This window comes from Citrus sinensis, chromosome 9 (assembly GCF_022201045.2).
Source record: "Citrus sinensis cultivar Valencia sweet orange chromosome 9, DVS_A1.0, whole genome shotgun sequence".
In the NCBI taxonomy this organism is placed as follows: domain Eukaryota; kingdom Viridiplantae; phylum Streptophyta; class Magnoliopsida; order Sapindales; family Rutaceae; genus Citrus; species Citrus sinensis.
The window spans coordinates 10654633-10676061 of record NC_068564.1 but is presented as its reverse complement, the minus strand read 5'-3'; the positions used below and the strand labels follow the sequence as shown (position 1 = coordinate 10676061).

Genomic DNA, 21429 nt, shown 5'->3' with positions numbered 1-21429 from the left:
TGCTGTTGAAACAGAAGTTCTAATTTAGTGGCCATGTGAATTCTACCAAGATCTAATTTTGCATTGCCCGAAATTTTGTGCAAACGTCCATTTCTAAACATGATTTAGTATTTCAGTATTACTTTTTGTGTGAACTTAAAGAGTTTTTCCCCAATTTACAACTATGCCTCTTATTTGAAGCAGTGTTTCAAGTTAGGCTTCAATTACATTATATCAAAATATTGATGCTACAAGACTTGCATGTATGTGATACATGCATAAAAGATGACCGTTGGATTGAATATAACGAATCCAACGGTTGAGATGAGTTTAATTAATAAATAATTAAAAAATTTCACAAAACCTGAAACCTATAGAAACGGTAACAGGCACACATCCCAACCGGCTATATATATTTGTGTGAAAAAAAAAGAAAAAGAAAAAAGCTCTCACCTCACGCAAAGCTAGTTCTTCTCTCCTCTTCTTCTTCGGCAATGGTGAACGGCACGATGAACGGCGGCACAACTTCTACAACGGTGAACGGCGGCGCATGAACAACCCCCTGCCCCGCTCACTCAGTCTCACTCTCTCACCTGTCGCAGGCTTATGGGCAAAAAAAATTCAAAATCCCTAATTACTAATTCCTCTCCTCTTTTGCTTCCACAACAGTCAACGGCGGCACAACTTCCACAATGGTCAGCGGCGGATTTGATTTTCAGGTATTTTGGTTAACTCTAAACTGATTACATAGCCTTTCAATTCTTTTTTTTGCTAATTTTTTTTTGGTGCACGCTGGACAATCCTTGCCATTAAACAAACCATCACAGCCACTAGCCACCACTGACATGCATGAATGTCCAATCTCTTAGCCGCAATCGCTATTCTTTGTCGACGTCGTGAAGAAATTGGGTATGATGTTAATCAATCACACATGCTACCAAAAAATGCTAAGAACCAATTTTTAAAATTTCGTTAATATGATTATGAAATTGGGCTTGCTTTTGTGTGAATTTTTAGGGTTTGTTTGCTTTTGGATGAACATTAAAAATCAGATTTTGAAATTGTTTGTTTCTCATTTTGTTGAGATATATCTTGTCTTCATTTATTTATTTGTGCATGTCTGGATAGATATGCCAACCTAATCGAATGCTTATTAAATTCAATGAAATGTGATGCATGGCCTTAAGCTTGCGGTGAATAGCTTTATTCAACATATATATTTTGGAAATTAGTTTTATTTTGTTTGATAACATAATATGTGATAACACTTTAGTTTCTTGCAGCTTGAAAATCCTAAACTGTTTCAGATTCTAACTTTATGGAATAACCTGTTCACTTTGCAAATGATATGCAAAAATTTTTTAATCGTCTGTTTTTTTATTTTTTATTTTATAGCTTATTGTGTTAGAAGTTCTACTTGCTTTTGTCTTATTTTCCTATATTTCTGTTTTGTAATCTGAACTCCTGAATTAAAAATAAACTCTTGAATCTAAAATATAATAAGTTATCTTGATTAGTTTGGTGTGAATGTATCAGTTGAGTCGCGAGCATGGAGAAGCACAAGGGGGGAATCACTGGTATCATATTATAAAAATGCCATCTGTATAGAACTTTTGGTGTTCACTTCATTTGTAATTTTTCCCCCTTATTTTGCTCAATTCTTTGAATTATTAAATTATTCTATAGATTCCATTTGCAGATTTTTTTAATCACGATGGGCTTTCAGAAGCAGTTGTGTTGCATGATGAGGATAAACAATTGTCAGAGGTATATTCTCTCTTTTTCTCTTAATTTTCCAGCTCTGTGATGGAGACAAATAGTAGAATAAAACTCTGTTCTATATGGTCTCTAATGTTTGATAAATTGTTCTTTATTTTTAAAATCAATAGGAAAACTTGATTTAAAACTTAAAACAGAATTGTTCTGGACAAGATGCTTGTTCTCGTTGACCATTGCTCTTATTTCTGGTCCTAATAAAGTAGGAAGTCTTCATTATTGGAGCTAATTTTGTAAAATTTGGTAGGCTTGAAGGAAATATCTATTTCTAATATTAATTCTTTGAATTTGTCAGTGCAGGTTATTGCTGATCGAGATTATGCTCCTAAAGAAAAGGTCATATGCGGCTTTGATGATTCTTTTCTTCTATTAAAATAATTTTATGATTACTCTCTGGAACTTACTTCTGTTTATATAATGTGTATTAGATGTGTATACTCAGTTTCTTGTGTTTTTTTTTTCCCTACTTGTCCGCCTTCTAGTGTTGTCTGGATATAGCTGTAAACATATATGTGGCCATCTGGTTAACACAAGAGCCTGAAATTTTTTTTCTTTACATTGATTAATAATGTTGATGTTTAGTGGCTCATCAATGGCTTTTCTTTCATCTTAAAGGTTGGCATCTGCATATCTAATCGTTGTATGCAGATAGAAATTGCTGCTTAAAAATATTTATATTTGTTATTGATTCAAGAATATATATATATGTTATGTCCTTGGACAGTTTGTGAAGTCCCTACATAGATTGTGGGAAATGGCACATACAAACACACTTTTCATACATATTTCAGTGTAGAGAAAATATCCATTAAAATGTGTAAAGTCGTGCTCTGGGGTTTAAACCTTTAATCCATGTCATAATTGTGAAGTTCACTTGGTGTAATTGTCCAGGTATGGATAACATATGGAAAATTCCCAAATTCAACCTTGCTATTGGATTTCGGTTTTTCCCTTCCATACAACAGCCACAATGAAGTTAGTTTTGAGTTTCAGTTTTGTGTTGGTTCTTGTTTGCAAAAGGAATGGTTATTATACAAACCGGATGGTTTTGCTTGCAAGCTATACTTATCTACCAATGTTATCTGGTACGTCTTTGTTTTATTAAGAGCAAGTGGTTCTTTAGCCCCTTTTTTTTTTAAGTACTGATTGCCTTTATCGTGCATCTTTTAGTCTCTCTTCGCATTTGCTATGCATTATTTTTTAAAAAAAATTAAAAAATTTCCAGGTGCTGTTTAGCTGCTGTTATGCTGCAAAAACAACACCAGGAAATTTACTGGCACTGTTTTACTAATATTTGTGTAAAAAGACTTTAACTGCTCTTTTATATACCTATAATTTGTATTTCAATATGATCTCCATTTTGCTTTTTATTTTTTAATTTTTAAAATGGGAAGATTCCCTTGTATTTTATCTCAATTGCAATTTTGTCTAGTATTCGTTCTTGGGATTATATCTTCTTTTACTTGTTTTTAGGGTGCAGCTCTCAGTTTCAAGTACTACCAATATTGTTTCTCTTCCATGAACGAATCTGTAGTTTTACCCAGCTATGAACTGAGTTAGCCATCGGTTATTAGCAGTTTCTGGACAAGGAGCAAGAAGATACCAATGAGGACCTGGATTTCAGAAGCAATTCTCTTATTTTTCTTTTATTTTGAATCATTAGCATTTTCTTTTTCTCGTTTGGTTTCAGATATTGGTGGCTTTGGGTAGTGGGTTTGTTTCTCGAATCATGATGATACCAAATGTAATTGCAAACAGCAGGGTCTAAAATTTGTACGACCTTGTGATTTGTCCTATATTTTTTTACTGATGTTTGCTTAATTTTATTTTCCTTTTTGTTCTTTTTTGAGTGATCTCCATAATTAATCAAGAACTAAAATATCAAGTTTGTTAATCTTTTAATTTAATAGTATTTTGAGAATTATTGGCTTCCATCTTACATTAAAATAATCCCTCAATGAAAAATCATTGTTTTAACATTAAATTTAATTTTGCAATATGTAACTGACCAAAATAAATTTTTCAAAATTAAAAATTTTTGTGAGAAGAATTATAATGTTATATTCAGAGGTGGTAAAAATATCAGTCCGGTCTGGACCCGGACTGTATCCAGGCGTTGTGGTCTGGGTATTATCTGGTTCGGGTATGAAGCTGGGTCGGTCTTGGGCATCACTTGATAAACCCGAAACTTAGATTTTTTTTTAAAAAATTATAAAATATATATTATTTTAAATATTTATATTTATTTGACTAATTTATTATACATATAGAAAGTTTTAAACACTTAAAATTTATATTTTCATGTCAAATTTTATTGAAATAAATTTAAAACTTATAAAATTACCAAAAAATATAAAATATATAGACATATAATATTAAAAAAAATATCAAATTTGGGTACCCGGATTAAAACCTGGCCCAGACCCAGACCGGTTGCATCCGGGCAGGGTCTGGTCATTGCAATACCCGAACCCGGCCCGGGATTTTGCCATCCCTACTTATATTATATAGATCTAAAAATTAACCAAAAAAAGTCCGCGTATTTTAAAGTTATAATAAATGTACTATTAAAAAAAATCTATATCTATTATAAAATACAATTTTCATAATGTTGAAAATTAACAAGTATTATTTGAAATCTTGGAAAATAGGTTTGATTGAGTTTCATAATGTTTTTAATAAAATGGTAATTTTTGGGGCACAGACGGTGAACCGCTAACACTTAAAGTGGCCAATTGATTCCATTTTGGAGAGTTTTTAGAATTAAAAAGGCAAACCACTAACTTTAAGTAGCAAAACGCCTACGGTTAGGTGAGTTTATTGTATTGAGTGCATTGATCATTCCCGATCCTTCAAGTAAGAAAATGTGTTAGTTCTTCCATGTAATAAGAAGCTTAGTGGTATCTGGGTTGGGTTTTTAAAACATTTAATGTCACCATTAATGGAAGGATTTGGTTGGTTTCTGAGTTGATGTACAAATAAATTAATTGCGCTTATATATCATGTAGAGCTAAATTGACTAGCCTGTAGTGAAAAGGCGGTGAGCCGTTTGGAGTTGCATGCTCTCTGGAATGAAATAGGCTAGGTTCTTCGTAGGAAACAGGTAGCCCTTTTCACGCCAGAGAGCATGTTTCTCGAAAATGGCTAGCTGTTTCAATGAAGAGGCTAGCCCTTTTCACTTCGCATGCTCTCTGGAATGAAAAATGTTAGCCTCTTCGTGGGAAACGACTAGCCCTTTTCACTCCAGAGAGCATGTTTCCCAAAAATGGCTAGCCGTTTCAATAAAGAGGCTGGCTGTTTGGAGTTGCATGCTCTCTAGATTGAAAGATGTTAGCCGCGATAAAGTAAACGGCTAACCCTTTTTACTCCAAAAAGCATTTTGATCGAAAACGGCTAGCTGCTTATTTTAAAGAGGCTAGTCATTTTCGATCCAGAATCTATTACATTTGTAATGGCTAGCCTCTTTAACAAAATGGCTACCCATCTCCCTCATTGTTCAACTTCAACCTGCGACCACCTCTCTCATTGTCGCACGAAATTCACGGCTTCTTCAGCCATTAACGAGAAAATATACAACTCCTCATCATTTTCCTTCATTTACACATCCAAATTTCTTTAGTTAATTACTCTTTAACTTTATTTCACTTCAAACCCCAATTGAAAACCCTAGGTTTGCCTGAGGTTGTTTCTCTAAAATTGAGTAATCGTTCACTTCTTATTGCTGAAATTACTCACCCACATTGACTTCAAACCCATTTGCATGCTATTTAATCGGTTCATCTTGACCTAAAACACAATATTTGTTATTCAAAGTAAGATTTTGGTTTCCATGGCAGGTGGTGAAACTTCTCGGGGGAAGCAAGGGAAACTAAAGGAACATTAAATCATTAACTTGAAACATGAAATCATTAACTTGCACCATGGAAATCATGCAATTATTGGACCAATAAACATGAAATCAGAACCATTAACTTGATACATGGACCATTAAACTTGAAACCAAAGGAACGTGAAACTTAGGACAATAAACATGAAACATGTTATCATTAATTTGCAACCATGAAAATCATTTAATTAATGGACCAATAAACATGAAACCATGACTATTAACTTGATACTTCGGCCATTAAACATGAAACCAAAGGAACTTGAAACTTAGGGCCATAGCATGAAACATGTTATCATTGACTTGCAACAATGAAAATCATTTAATTAATGAACTTGAAACATAGGGCAATAAACATGAAAAGTGAGATCATTAACTTGCAACCTTGAAAATCATTTAATTAATGGACCAATAAACATGAAACCATGACCATTAACTTGATACCTCGGCCATTAAACATGAAACCAAAGGAACTTGAAACTTAGGGCAATAGACATGAAACATGTTATCATTAACTTGAAACCATGAAAATCATTTAATTAATGAACTTGAAACATGGGGTAATAAATATGAAACATGAGATCATTAACTTGTAACCTTGAAAATCATTTAATTAATGGACCAATAAGTATGAAACCATGACCATTAACTTAATACCTAAACCATTAAACTTGAAACCAGTGAACTTGAAATTTAGGGCAATAAACATGAAACATGTTATCATTAACTTGCAACCATGAAAATTATTTAATTAATGAACTTGAAACTTAGGGCAATAAACATGAAACATGAGATCATTAACTTGCAACCATGAAAATCATTTAATTAATGGACCAATAACCATGAAACTATGACCATTAACTTGATACCTAAACATTAAACTTGAAACCAGTCAACTTGAAACTTAGGGCAATAAATATGAAATATGTTATCATTAACTTGCAACCATGAAAATCATTTAATTAATGAACTTGAAACTTAGGGCAATAAACATTAAATATGAGATCATTAACTTGCAACTATGAAAATCATTTAATTAATGGACCAATAAACATGAAACCATGACCATTAACTTGATACCTAAACCATTAAACTTGAAACCAGTGAACTTAAAACTTAGGGCAATAAACATGAAACATAAGATCATTAACTTGCAACCATGAAAATCATTTAATTAATGGACCAATAAACACTAAACCATAACCATTAACTTGAAACCTGAACCATTAAACTTGAAACTGAAAGAACTTGAAACTTAAGGCAATAAACATGGAACATGAGATCATTAACTTGCAACCATAAAAATCATTTAATTAATGGACCAATAAACATGAAACCATGATCATTAACTTGATATCTAAACCATTAAATTTGAAACCAGTGAACTTGAAACTTAGGGTAATAAACATGAAACATGAGATCATTAACTTGCAACCATGAAAATCATTTAATTAATGGACCAATAAACATGAAACCATGACCATTAACTTGATACCTGGACCATTAAACTTGAAACTGAAGGAACTTGAAACTTAAGGCAATAAACATGAAACTTGAGATAATTAACTTGCAACTATAAAAATAATGAAATTAATGGACCAATAAATATGAAATCCAGACCATTAACTTGATATCTATACCATTAAACTTGAAACTCTTTTTTTATTATTATAAAAATAATTTTTTATTGTTATGTGTCCTTTAATATAAAATAATAATTATTTTATTTTTATGTTTTTTTTATTATAATTGAATATTATTATATTTATTATTATTTAATTCATTTAAGGAGCAACTAGTTGCTCCCAGTTATTATTTTTTTTTTTAGTGTTTGTGGCAGCCAAACCATTGCTCTGTTTTTTTTCCTTTTTTTATTGCTTGCATGTATCACATACATGCACTTACTGTAGCCGTGCCCATATCAAAATAGATCTTGGTAAACTTTTAACAAGAATATCAGTAAAATTGTATTAATTTTAAAAAACAAAAAAAAATGGAGCATTAATGCATACGTGCTGTTAGCATTAATTTTAAATTAAATACTTTTTTATTATTGGTCAAAAATATATTTAAAGTATATGTGCTGTTAGCTAGGGGAAAATAATTGGATATTTGTTTCTTATTATCGGTCAAATGAGTTCAGTCCCCTTGTTAATAGACTCAGAACTCTCAGAAATAGGCCGTTCGCTTTTCATTTTTAATATTTTTTAATGAATCTAAAAGTGTAATATTATTTATTAAATATTCCTTGACAATTAATAAAAACCAAATTTATTAAGAATACAGATAATTTAGTGAAAAAGGATGTAAAATGTCTTCCCTCTTATTGAGAGTTAGGTCCTAGGATGATGCTAGAGATGGCCAACGGGCCGTGCCGACCCAGGCCCATTAAAGGAAGCCCACGCGTGCTCATGCTCGTGTTGTTCTGTGTCCACTATGTATTTCATGTTGTGTCGTGCTGTGCCAGCCCGGCACACCTGCCGTGCCCGCACGTGCCGTACCTAGGAAAACTAGCCCACTACACTTTTTCCTTTTTTATTTTTTTAGAGTGCATGTCAAGTTGTTATCTTATTTTTTGTAAGCTTGTGTATTTTTTTTGGATCCATGTGCCTTTATTTAAATTTAATAGAATAAAAAATTCAAAACTCAAGTCCATATTTAATAATAATAAATTAATAATAATAAGAGAATGGAATATTAGTTGCTCAGTTTGACTCTATGGTATTAGAATTCTTTTTTAGTACTTAACAACAACAACAATAATAATTTTTTAAAGGGTTAACTTAATTGTTAACTTGGAATTACGTAGAGTCATATATCATAGTTTATAATAATATCAATACATATTTACAAAATCATGACATTTATAATTTTATATTATTAAAATCATGATACCAATTATTTATTTAATAAATTATAAACATAAATCAATTATAATTTTTTTGAAACTAAGAATTAAATAAATTTAAAAACTTGAGCCAATAAACTATATTAAAATATTCAATTTCAAGTTATTTATAAAATTATAAAATTTTAAGTTTACTTTCATTAAAAAATAAAACATACTTATTGCATGCTTTTTTGTGTGCCGTGCTTTGGCTCATCTCTAATCGTGCCGTATTTTTAAGGCTCATGTGCCTAAAATTTAAGCCCGGCAAAGCCCACGTGCATGCCGTGCCATGCCGCGTGCTCTACTTAAATGTGCTCGTGCCGTGCCTTGTGCCGTACCCGTGCCGTGCCTCGTGTCGTCCGACCTATTGGCCACCTCTAGATGATGCAAATGTTGTAAACCCAAAAAACAAAAATTATTAAAAAAAATACCCAAACAAGAAAAGTTTTGGGCACTCTATCTAGGAGCATTGGTCATTTTAAATTAGTTTCATAGCCCATGAACATTTCAACGAATTGCAGTAACATTCATACATACGTAACAAATAATCAATTAATAACAAACAATACCACAGAAGCACTAGGGCAGAGACGCTTCCCAAACAATTATAAACAAAGATGAAATTGATGATGCAACCTTTGTCATACTACATTACATTAATAAAATCCAGTTTTAATAAATAAAAAAGATTGATTGTTACTAAATTTACAATAGAGAATTTAATGATGTGCCAACACAGTACACTTGTAGAAAACAACTTCTGGGATGTGAATAGATAATTATCTATGTGAATAGATAATTATCTACCACCTAGTCATTTATGTTAGCCGTGAAGCTAAGGTCTAGCTCTAGTGACTTTCCTAAGGATCAAGTACTAATTCGAGATTTAATGGGTATCTGAGTTAATATTAAAAAAAAAAATGTTAGCCGTCCCGTGTTTTTTTTTTCTAACTTTTTTTTTTAAATTTTGAAAGGTTTCTTTTGTTAAATTAATTGGTTGGGAAAAATTTTTATCATCACTACAATATAGATATCAATTTTTCGCTTAATCAAAATTTCTAAGTGAAGCAACTAGGAAAGATCAGGATTAAATTAGAAATTTTATATAAATTGCATATAGAAACAATTTTGATATTTCCAACCCTAAAAATGTGTAACCCATGCCATTTCAAAAGAATAATTATAAAAAAATTACATTACGTTTAAATCAAGAAGAAATTTTAATGATTGACCAATTAAATTTTCATTAATTAGTTTTTGTGATTTAGATCTCTTGACCATTTTTGTTACAGCAACATTTGTGATCAACAATAGTCAAAAGTTTTTATCCAAAAAAAAAAAAGAATCTAATTAGTTAATTATTTTAAAATTTCTCTCATTTGAAATTTAAAAAAAAAATAATGTGATTTTTTTTAAAAAATAATTTTATAAGATGGGGTGGTTACACAAACTCTGGAGTGGAAATATCCCATCCCATATAGAAATTTGTCCCCCTATCTTTTGCTACACTTAGAGCATTTGGAATTGCCTTTGAGGCTCAAAAGTGACACTTTCAGTAAGATTATTCCACCCTACAATAATTTTTGAAAAACAAACAATGAGTAGCTTTTCAAAATCTGATTTTGAGAATCAGTTTTATACTTAATACAATTTCATATATCTCCTCCCATATTTTATAAAAATTCAAAATTATCCTTATTCAATTAGGAAATAAAATCATTAAATTTAAAGAGATTATTATTATTAAAAATTATATTGAGATAATAAAATAAAAAATAAAATCAATAAAATAAAATATTTATTTTAATTATCAATTATTATATATACACAAAAAAAAAATTACATGTACGTGTTTGCAGTGGTAAGGCTGTTGGGGAAAAATTAGGTTTTTAAATTTTTTATAAAACCTTTTGAAGATCGCTCTCATATAATATATAAGAATTTGTATTCTAGAAATCGTACCTTGAAAATCCGAGTTGACTTTTTCCGCTAAAGTGATTTAGGCTCCTAGATCACGATCCGCCACCACCACTCCTGTTAGATCACGATCCGTCACCACCACGCTTGTTAGATCACGAATTGTCACCAATGATCTTCCAGGTTATGACTCAGGTTCGATCTGCACTTGACGTGTGAGCGTCTTTATCACTACCAAAGCAACTAGCACGAGAAAATTTTTCTCTCAACAATAGAGAGAAAAATCTTATTCTCTGATCTGTATAAAGTGACTTCTCCCTTTTCTTTTGAGAAAATAAGCCTTTTATATCACCCTTTAGTGAAAACCCTAGACTCTAAATAATCAAAAAACAAAGCTCACGTTACTTACTTTTTCTATAGGGGACCCACCTTGTAAAATAACATAAGGCTCCTTACACAAAAGCTAATTAAATGGAGCCTCTCACTAAATGATATATTTAGGCTTTTGACCCAAATAACTAGTTATCTTACTTATTAGTCCAGTAGTGGTGCAATCAATTAAATGAGCTAACCCGTTGATCATTTTGGAACATACAATAGTGGCTACAATAATTAGGCCTGTAATTAAATTAGCCCAATTATTTAATTCCAAATCTACTCCATTAAAAGATTGGAACTGACTTCCATAATTGTATGCTCGAATAATAATTCGTCCTAAGCCACATTGATTTCTTTACTGCACAATCCTTTGTACCACATCGTTAATTAAATTGATATCTCAACTGTCCAATCAATTTAATAACGTCTTATTCCTTGATACTTACTGGTTTTCTCTAATGATAATTTCCAACATACTAAATATGTTGACACACTCTGGCTAGAGAATTCTATGATCAAGTGCCGAAAACCCATCAAGAGATGTGTTGTACAAATTCTATATTGTTAATCCATAACTCCAATACTCATAATTGCTCCCACCAAGATACCGAGTAATATTGACCACAAGTATGTGCCGTGCCCATTGGTAACTCAAATGGAATAACAATTACAATCATGAAATCATAATTAACTCAAGATTAAGATTACAGTAAAATCAATGCCTAGGAGATTTAATAAGTCTGACAGTTATTACAAAGTTAATTAAATCTCATATGTGATCCTGTTCAATGTAGTCGTACTACATCAATAAATTCATACATGATTAAGACAAATCATTCAATGAATTTATTACAGTCTATACCAAAATAAAGTGCCCAACTTTATTTATCAAATGCGAACTAAATTTATTTAATCATAAGATAACTTGTATTTATGTCTTCTGTGAATCCACATGGTGATCACATAAATACATATAATATGATTAAATGGACTTTAATAAAAATATTAATGCAATTAAGATATTTGTATAAAATACCTCATTTATTTTATTAATCAGAAAAATTGTTTATTACAATTAAATAAACACATATGCTTTTAAAGAGCATATTTTCCCAACAAAGGCTATGCGTGGGTTAAGAGTCCAAAATTTTTGATACATTTATAAAAATGCCATTGTGCAAAGTTTACAAAATTGCCACTATTTTATTTATAAATGGACCACTATATTAATTTACAACTTTCAACTTTGCCTTTCATATAACAAAACAAAGGGAGCATTTACTTCATTCGAGACTCCAAAACGTGCTTTCTTTCTTCGCTTCCTCACCTCTTCGACTTCTTCTCGATAAGAATAGATAATTAAATTATTTTTTATTCAATCATTTACAACATATTTATTAATTGTAAGGTAGTAAAGACTAAAAGTCATATTATTTAATCTTGTTCCAATTTCATTGTATAAGATTAAATTACTATTAAGTCAAATGAAGATAATTTTAGCCATTAAATTCTAGCATTAAAATTTTTAAATTGATTAGTGATAGATTAGAGACAGATCATTTGAAATTGATTATTTATGGAGATAGATCATAAGTTTGATCTAGTATATTATATAATGTTAGTTTATTAATTAAACTTATTGTTTAGCATCTGAATAGTGTCAATGTGTCATAGCGATGGAAGGACAAGAGAGAGTGATAACGCTAAATTTGAAATATCAATTACTTGCAAATCAAGCTAGGTTTGTGTGATTAAGTAAGATTAAGGAGTTATATGTAGCTATATATATATATATATATATATATATATATGTATATATATATCTGTTTGAACTAATTTACGGTTTAGGAAGGTGTTTTATTTGTTTGCATAAGAAGTTTACTAATGAAGCCTGGTCTAAAATTTAGGCGCCAAAGACTAGCCGTTAAATGTCGATTATATTGGGTGCCAATGCGTGGTGTTATGGCCATCGCCGTTGAAACGCATTTGAAGTTTACAAATTTTGTATAAACTTTAGAATTTCTCCCAGTATAGGACTATGCCTCCTCACCTTTCTTTGAAGCAAAGTTCAAGATTATGCTTCAAATAAATTATCAAATAGGTCTAGGCAAACTTCTTATTATAATATTAGTAAAATTGTATCGTAATATTCATAAAACATTAAAAAAAAATTGGAGTATTAATGCAAACACATGATATAAAAGCAGTAATTAAAAATTTACGCACTTAAAAATTCTTATCCTGTTCATTCCAAGTGAGGTAGTCCATGATGGACAAATAGGCAATTTTATAAATCTAATTATTCAAATGTCGCTTCAATACTTAGGAATAAAAATATTGTGATACAAATCCGATGTAATGTTTTATCTATTTGGAGACATAAAAGTCATTTTAATCATACTGATTTTAATTAAGATTTCATTTCCATAACCACATGCACCACGGTCTTAGGTCATTCTTTATAATAAGCACAGATTTGAGAGATCTAGTGAATTTGTGGAATGAAAATGGCAGTGAGTCCATTTTAATTTTTACAAGAACCAAGCACTTGATAGTAGTTTCACATTAAATCTAGAGAATCATTTTTTAGATGCTTACCTCTCCTAACATTCGAATACGGGCCTTCTAAAGTGCTGCTAGGACTTCGCATTCGAAGTTGCTTATATTGTCCCCAAACAAATTAAAGAAAGTAAAAACAGACCTGTCAAAAACTATTTTCACCTCTCGTGCAATCGATTTTAAGGATATTTCAGTCTTTTGGGGTGTAGCACCTGATAATCTTCCACCTCAGATCTCAACCTTTTGCTGGGATCTTGGGCGTATATTAAATGAGCTCCACATTTTTTCACATCAAAACCCTCTATGCCTGGGCCCTCGTAATGCTGAATATTGAATTGGATACAGAACTCGTTATTGGAACCACCGAGACTATCTGAAGACAGAGAGAAATCATACCCCAAAAGCACGTGATCTGACTCGATAGACGGATTTACTCCTAAATGATTCCATACATAAAGGGAACAAACTGCAACATCGTCTTTGGTTTTGAGTATGCATCGAACATTAAAACCCCGTGTGATGCCATGATGATCTGGAACAATAGCGCACAGAGCAAAGCCAACAAAGTTATTGTTGAACCAACCTGGCGGCAGCTCAAGAGTTACAGAAGATCCCATACTTTGATAGCTAAACCACTCTGGAATTTCACTTCCGGGGTAACTGACACAACCCCGAGGAGGGTTATGATCATCTTCCTGCACCACAAAAACCATCATTTTGTATAATATTAAATTTAACTTGGGGGAAAAAGGTAATAATAACTTATAAAAATGCATATATATGCACTTAGATAGAGAGTTACCGGATCTTGTTGTTTCCACCATGTTGCCATAACGTGAATTTTCTTTAGAGCTCCTTCAACAATTTCTCCAACCTCGTTCCGGTTCAATTTGAAACAATTGCTAAAGTCAAATTCCTGCCAAAGCTCTGACGAACGTGTGAATAATGTCGATAAATTTGATAATGTTTCCAGTGATGTGCAGTGACGGGCACATATTCTGCTACAGCGTGGAAGTTCTGGTAAGGATTGAAGCCTCTTACAATTTTGTAGTGTGAGGATCAACAACTTAGATAGCTGTTTGATGCTTGAAGGTATTTTCTCAAAATTGTTTTCTGCTAGATTCAAATGTTTTAAAGAGGGCGACTGGCCAAGACTTTCAGGTAATTCTGTGATGCCGCAATCTACGAGAGACAGTTCCTCCAGATTCTGTAATTGAAAGAAAATAGGCAATTTCAAACCCATTGTTGGCAGACGACCCTTGCATCTTTCAAAACATAACGACCAAACCCTGTTCAAACAAGCAATGGACGGCGGTACTTGGCTTACAGCAGTTTCTCTGGCCGACATAATTTCCAGAGATTCTAAATTTCCAATTTCCTCTGGCAATTTCTCAAGTTTTAAGCAACCAGAGAGAAAAAGGTACCGAAGTGATTTTAAATTACAGAGGCTGCTCGAGACACTCTTAAGCCTTGAACAGTTTGTAAGGTCCAAATTAACAAGTCTGGATAGATTCCCAATCGATGAAGGCAGTTCTTCAATTGCAGTTTCCCTTAGATCTAAGTCTTCTATATTACAAGAGATCTCAGGAAACTTCTTCAAATTTGAGCACCCTCGAAGATTTAGCACTTCAAGGGAATCCAAATTAATTTCAGTTTCCTCCGGCAATTTCTCAAGTTTTAAGCAACCAGAGAGATAAAGGCTCCGAAGTGATTTTAAATTACAGAGGCTGCTCGAGACACTCTTAAGCCTTGAACAGTTTTGAAGCTCCAATGTAACAAGTCTGGATAGATTCCCAATCGATGAAGGTAGTTCTTCAATTGCGCTTCCTTGCAAATATAACACTTCTATGTTACAAGAGATCTCAGGAAACCTCTTGAAATTTGAGCAATTTGCAAGTGAAAGCGTTTTAAGGGAAACCAAATCAATTCCAGTTGGAAGACTCTTTAGACTATTGCAATCTTCTAGATTAAGGGTGACAAGCTTGTTGAGATGTTGAATAGATGAGTGAATCTCAATCAAACTTGTACAGCCTGTTAATTCCAACGAGTCAAGACTTAAGGCCAGTGAGAGGTCTGGGATTCTGGTCAATTGCTTGCAATGTCTGAGATTTAGACTCTTTAACGCAGCAAGATTCTGGGGAAAAAAAGGGAAAAAATTCAACACCAGTAATTAGCATCCATCACATTTAAAATTTGGTATTGAAAGGTTTTCATATAAATATTCAAGATATACCTGGACACCATTCCAGAGCTGTTCAATATTGCTATAAGGCATCTGAAGTGAAACAAGATGTTCCGGAAAATTCTTTGAAGGCAATGATTTCAAAGGGTATCCATCCCAACGAAAATACCTTAGTTCATTGGAAAGGGATTTCAGGCATCTTGAATGATGCACCTTACATCTGTTCTCTCTAGAGATTGAGTTATAAAATTTGAAGAATCTCAATCTGGGCATCTTTGTGAAAGTACTAGGATTGAAGCGTATCTCTTTAACTTGAGACATATCCAAGGAGATGTCCTCAATTATCTCACTCCCCTAAAAAGAGGAAATAATAATAATAATAATGTGTAAGGAAATGCTAGAAGCCTAGACTACAGGCGTCGTATCCATACAGTTCATTAAGTTTTTTTGTTTCTTTTTCCCACGTTCTTTGTTGAGTCTAAGTTTCAGGTTACATTTCCCAAATTTTTTCAACTCTTAAAATATGATGCATAAGTTGGGACATTTAATGAAAAGCTTAGGAGTTAGGACATAAAACGAAATCTGGGAAACAAAAACAAAAAATATGTTGCGTTGTTCAATTGTTATGACTTATGACACGACTCTACAATAACATGTACATGATACCAAAATAAAGGTGCATTTGGTGGCAGGAAATTTGACATCGACTGATTCATCAGAAATTTAGCCTATTTTATGTTTGGTGAAAACACAGCGAATAAACTTATCCTGAGCTCACAGAATAATCCCATAACCTTAAGAAAATTTATTCCATGATTTCCAAAGGATTGATTTGTTGGGATCAATTCTATCACTCAAGCATATTTACTAATTTATCAATGTTTATATCATATCAATATGCAATGTGTATAATAATATTTTTGATGTTATAATTAAAAATATAAATAATAAATAATTCAAAAAGAAAAATTATTAATTTAAGTATTACTCTAACTATTATAATTTAATTTAAAATAAATCAGTAATAATTTAAAAATATTAATTGATTATAAAATAAAATATTCAATAAATATCACTTAATTTAAACTTATTATTTATTATTATAATTACTTTATGGAAGTATTATTATAAGTATTAAATTTAATGTGAAATAAATAACTAATAATAAAAATAAAATTATTAATTGATTATTAAAGGAAATATTCAACAAATTTCACTAATTTAACCTTTTATTTATTATTATAAATCGTAACATGGCCTATATGATATATACAATGTAGCACATCAGTCCGCCACTAGTTTTATATATTTTCCTTAATTTGTATAAAAGAGTTTTCTATATATTATAATGTGTTTGTGGGGGGCGTCATAAGAAATAATATTATCTATCTGACAAAGTACTAAACTAATTCTGCCATAACCAAAATAGAAACGGAAAGTTAATGCTTTGAACTTACAGTATTTTTGCTCAAAACTTGATCGATGTCTTCATGATGCCACAATCGACTGCGTTTTCCTGAATCTTTAATGGACTCTTGCCTCACAATTTCCCTACCCATTTCTTGTAGCAAATCATGCATTGTTATCTTGTTGTTTGATATAATCACAAGGGACTTATCAACAAGATCACATATTCCTATCTTCGCTGAAAGGCCACAGGCATCTAGGAAATTCATAACAAAATCTCGATGTTGTCCTTTAAAAAAACATGCAATATCTAGAAAGATATTTTGCTCTTCATCATCAAGGCCATCATAACTCACTTTCAACACCTTTTGGATATCCATGTGAGGAATTCTTTTTAGTTTTTCTATTGCATTTTCCCACTCTTCTTCACTCCTTCCGAATAGATAGCGTCCCAAAACTTTAAGAGCTAATGGAACACCCTTCGCATATTTTATCACTATATTTGACAACTCCAAATAACCCGCAGCAGGATGGTTTTGCCCAAAGGCATTTCGACTGAAAAGGGTAAGAGAATCATTGTATGATAATACCTTAACCTCAAATACATGACCCACTCGACTCCCAGGAAGGTTCTTGAGCAATTGTGCATCTCTCGTTGTTATGATAATTCGACTCCCAGGCATGAAGCAATCGAGTCTATCAAGACCACCAATTAATAATTCTATTTGTTGTATACAAGTCACATCATCAAAAACAATTAGAACCTTCATTCGACTGAGCCTTCTTCTTTGAAAGTTGAGGCCGATATTGGGTATGTCAATCTTCATATCTCCATCATCTAGTAATGTAGAAAGAAGTTCTCGTCGGAAACCAGCCAATCTGCTAGCTTCTGACTCTTCTCTAATATTTTGCATAAAATAAGAACCTTCAAAATGACTAGAGATGTTACTGTAAATAGCACTGGCAATTGTGGTCTTGCCTATACCACCAATGCCCCAAATGCCTACAGTGTTAAATTCAGTTGACCCAGTCAATAAGAGTGATTCAATTTCCTTGATGATTGATTCTACTCCCACCAGCTGGTCTTTGTTATCACTTGGAAATAAATCATTCAGTTTCTTTAAAATGTCATTCACAATTCCCTCTACAAGTACAGATTCGGACCTAACAAATAAGAAAAATAGCAGTAAGATTGAATGTGGATAAAAAATTCTTCAATAAAGCTGAACATTGTGTTTATAATTCCAATTGGTAACAATGCCGAGGTTTCACACTGAAACTTGATCAAAGAAAAGAAAAAAATAGAAATTAATTTTACAAGATAGTGACCATCGCCTAATGTTAAAAATATAAATTTATTATGCATAATAGTTTATAAACTTTTTGATATGTTTTATCATTCACTATTTATTTTAAATAGTATCCCAAAATATAAGCATATTTTGTTTGGCCTCTTGTGGTGGAAGTAAGTAGGGATGTTAAAAATACCCATCCGGCTTGAACTCGGGCAATACTCGGCCTGAGAATGAGGCCAAACTGGTCTCGGGAATCACTTGATAAGCTCATGGTTTGGTCCGGAGCCCAAATTTTATAAAAGAAATTTTATAAAATATATATTATTTTAAATAATTATATTTATTTGGCTCAACTATTACATATATTTAAATTTTTAAATTTCATATTTTCATTCCCAATTTCACAAAAATAAAATTAAAAATTAAAAAACATACATATACAATGTTACAAAATATAAAATCCAAGCTTTTAAGTTCAAATAAAAAAGCCTCGGCTGGGTGTTCAAAAAACATGTCCGAGCCAGATCTGAGCATTGCCATACTTGATCGCCCCCAAGTTTTGCCATCCCTAGAAGCAAGAGGTTAAGAGTTTCCTCACTCTCTTTTAGATATAACATGGATGTCATGAAACATCAGACATATTATTAGAAGAGATTCAAGCTATTTACATCAAACATTAGGGGGAACCTTAGGTGCAACTGTGGCACCGTGCCACAGTTGCATCTAGCCGTTGGATGCCAGTGGACCCCACCACTCTAACTGCATCCAACGGCTAGATGCAACTGTGGCACGGTGCCACAGTTGCACCGTAGCCTGATCCCAAACATTAAGTATTAATTAACGTTAGGGATTCCAATAGTTGAGCCATAGTTTAAATCAAAATGATGTAATATTATTATCTAATAGATGAATGACACATAATGGTTGGACTCAAGTTAGTCAATTATTGTGATCTAAAACTTTATTGAAGGGTTGGCAAAAAATGCCTGGCCCAAGCCTAGGCCCGCATGGGTTGAGTTTGGATATGGGTCCAAAAATTTAAAGCCCGCATAGATTAGGCCTAGACAAAAATAAAAAATAAATTTAATTTAAATAAAAAAGAAAAAACTCAAAATACTAAATTCGATTAATTTTTTATATTAGTATTTGTTATTTTTAAGTTATATTACTAATATTTTATGTATTGGACTATTCTTTTACTATGTATTAGATAATTATCTTTAATTTAAATATTTTTTTCTTAATTAAAAAATTATTTTATATTTAATAAAAAAGCCCCAGCCCAGGGCCACAAATCACCAATCCTACTTTATTGTCAATTATTTTAATGAAGTGTATTGATGCTTTCAAAATCTTACTATGTACAATTCCTTCTCTATAGTGAAATTTTGTGAAAAGAGTTACCTAATGCCATGAGAATCAAAGCCGGATAGATTGGCCGCCTCCCTCATAGCAATCCTCCATGTTTGCAACATATCTATCTTCTCCTTAAATCGTTCTTCAAGCTTCGAAAATGAATCCCCAAAAGTTCCAGTTTGGTTTCTTACATCTGATGGATCAACGAGGTAGAAAACTGGGACTACAATCTGCCCATACTTGTTCTTGCTTTCGAGGATCTTCACAAGTTCATTCAAGCACCATCTGGAAGAAGCATACCATTTCGAGAAAATGACAATCGAAATCTTTGATCCTTCAATTGCACTCAAAAGTGAAGGAGAAATTTCATTTCCTCTATTAAGTTTGTCATCGATGAAAGTTACAATCTTTTTCCGGCACAAAGCTGCATTGAGATGGCTGATAAAGTTGTGGCGAACATCCTTGCCTCTGAAACTAAGGAAAACATCATACTTTATCTGAGGATTCATATTGATCGATGATGAAGAAGAAGCCATCTGTCACTCCTGTTGATGAGATTCTTGATCAGAAAATTTAGAATGCAGAAAACATTAAATTAGAAGACTGCATCAGACAAAGCATAAGGAGCGTATAGAAAACTTTAGCTCAATTCAACCTTCTAGGGATTTTTATGGTAACTAGAAAACTTTAGGTCAATTCAACCTTCTAGGAACTTTCATGCTAACTTTTTATCACTAGCTTAAAATAAACGCTATCTTTTGTTGATTTTTGTAACGACCTGCCTCACTAGCAAGATATAAACGGTGACCTCAAAAGTCAAACGGCCACTTCTGGTTGCCTACACTTCTACCCCACCAGGCAGATTCCATTGGTTGGGAGTGAATTATTGTGTTTTACTTCTTTTGACTAAAATTATTGTGTTTTTTCACTTTTGTGTTTTTTCATCAAGACAAATTATTGTGTTTTTTCACTTTTGACTAATATATGTGTATCATTGCTGCGAGATGGCGAGTGTCATCACTTCATGACTATGATTGATTATCCCAAAGCTAAACTGGTGGTGTAACTTTGTTGAAAATTTGAAATAATACATTTTATATAATTTGGTTTGAACTGAATTAACACATAAAGAAAAAAAAGGGACATTTTTAAGTTCAAGAAATGAGAAAAAGTGGCTGTGCATTTCTACTTATTCTCTTAGGGTTTGTCATTTCAGTTTTACGTGAGGATTTTTAATAAAAACTTTATGGAAAGGTGTGACAAGTATCTTTGCTTGAAATCTATGGCGAAGAGACATAAAAAAGACACAAAGGATTGCAGAACAAATTATTCTCAGTCGGGGAAAGGAATTACTTATTAACGCCATTGCTCAAGCAATTCCTACATATGCTTCGAGCATCTTTAAGATTCCTTGGGGACTATGAGTAAATATGCAAAAGTTGCTATCGGCATTCTGATGGGGTGAGAATGAAATGGGCAAAGGAATTAGGTGGGCTTTGTGGAAATAGAATGGAGGCCAGGGATACTGAGATCTTGTCTGCTTCAACCAAGTTTTTCATGCAAAACATTGATAAGAGTATCCTAATTCCATAGTGGCAAAGGTGATGAAAGCTAGATATAAATGATTGTTTTGGTGTGGGTTGTGTTGAACCAAGCTACATCTAATAATGGAACATTGACAAGGGCATATTCTTTTTAGGATTCCTTCCGAACAGTAAACCTAGAACATCTTTCTAGAAAACATAGGTCTGACATGACCTCTACTCAGGGCTGGTTGAACAGTTGAAGCTCACCGTTGATGAAG

The 21429-nt window shown here is 32.3% G+C and overlaps 2 protein-coding genes across 12 annotated transcripts; one reads left to right on the top strand and one right to left on the bottom strand.

Annotated features, from left to right (window-relative positions):
- Positions 1 to 385: 385 nt before the first annotated feature.
- LOC102622516 (uncharacterized) lies at positions 386 to 3551 on the top strand. 11 transcript variants are annotated; one of them, XR_008051562.1, is made up of 7 exons: positions 388 to 698; positions 807 to 888; positions 1516 to 1610; positions 1679 to 1746; positions 2056 to 2091; positions 2647 to 2840; positions 3229 to 3551. XR_008051562.1 is itself a non-coding variant. In XM_015534313.3 (7 exons), exons 3-7 carry the CDS (start codon positions 1529 to 1531, stop codon positions 3313 to 3315), a joined length of 303 nt encoding a protein of 100 aa, XP_015389799.2. In that variant the 5' UTR covers positions 390 to 698; positions 807 to 888; positions 1516 to 1528; the 3' UTR covers positions 3316 to 3551. The 11 variants fall into 11 exon arrangements, 3 of the variants coding, with proteins under 3 accessions (XP_024948438.2, XP_015389799.2, XP_024948437.2); XR_008051563.1 differs by having other exon boundaries at positions 1666 to 1746; XR_003062171.2 differs by having other exon boundaries at positions 389 to 698; positions 1516 to 1556; positions 2051 to 2091.
- Positions 3552 to 13374: 9823 nt separating this feature from the next.
- LOC102624560 (disease resistance protein RPV1-like) lies at positions 13375 to 20422 on the bottom strand. The gene is made up of 6 exons (XM_052433162.1): positions 20281 to 20422; positions 19674 to 20170; positions 17025 to 18138; positions 15619 to 15921; positions 14188 to 15519; positions 13375 to 14080 (listed from the first exon to the last, which is right to left on the bottom strand). The coding sequence occupies exons 2-6, from the start codon at positions 20159 to 20161 to the stop codon at positions 13565 to 13567; spliced, it is 3753 nt and encodes a 1250-aa protein (XP_052289122.1). The 5' UTR covers positions 20162 to 20170; positions 20281 to 20422; the 3' UTR covers positions 13375 to 13564.
- Between the last annotated feature and the right edge of the window lie 1007 nt (positions 20423 to 21429).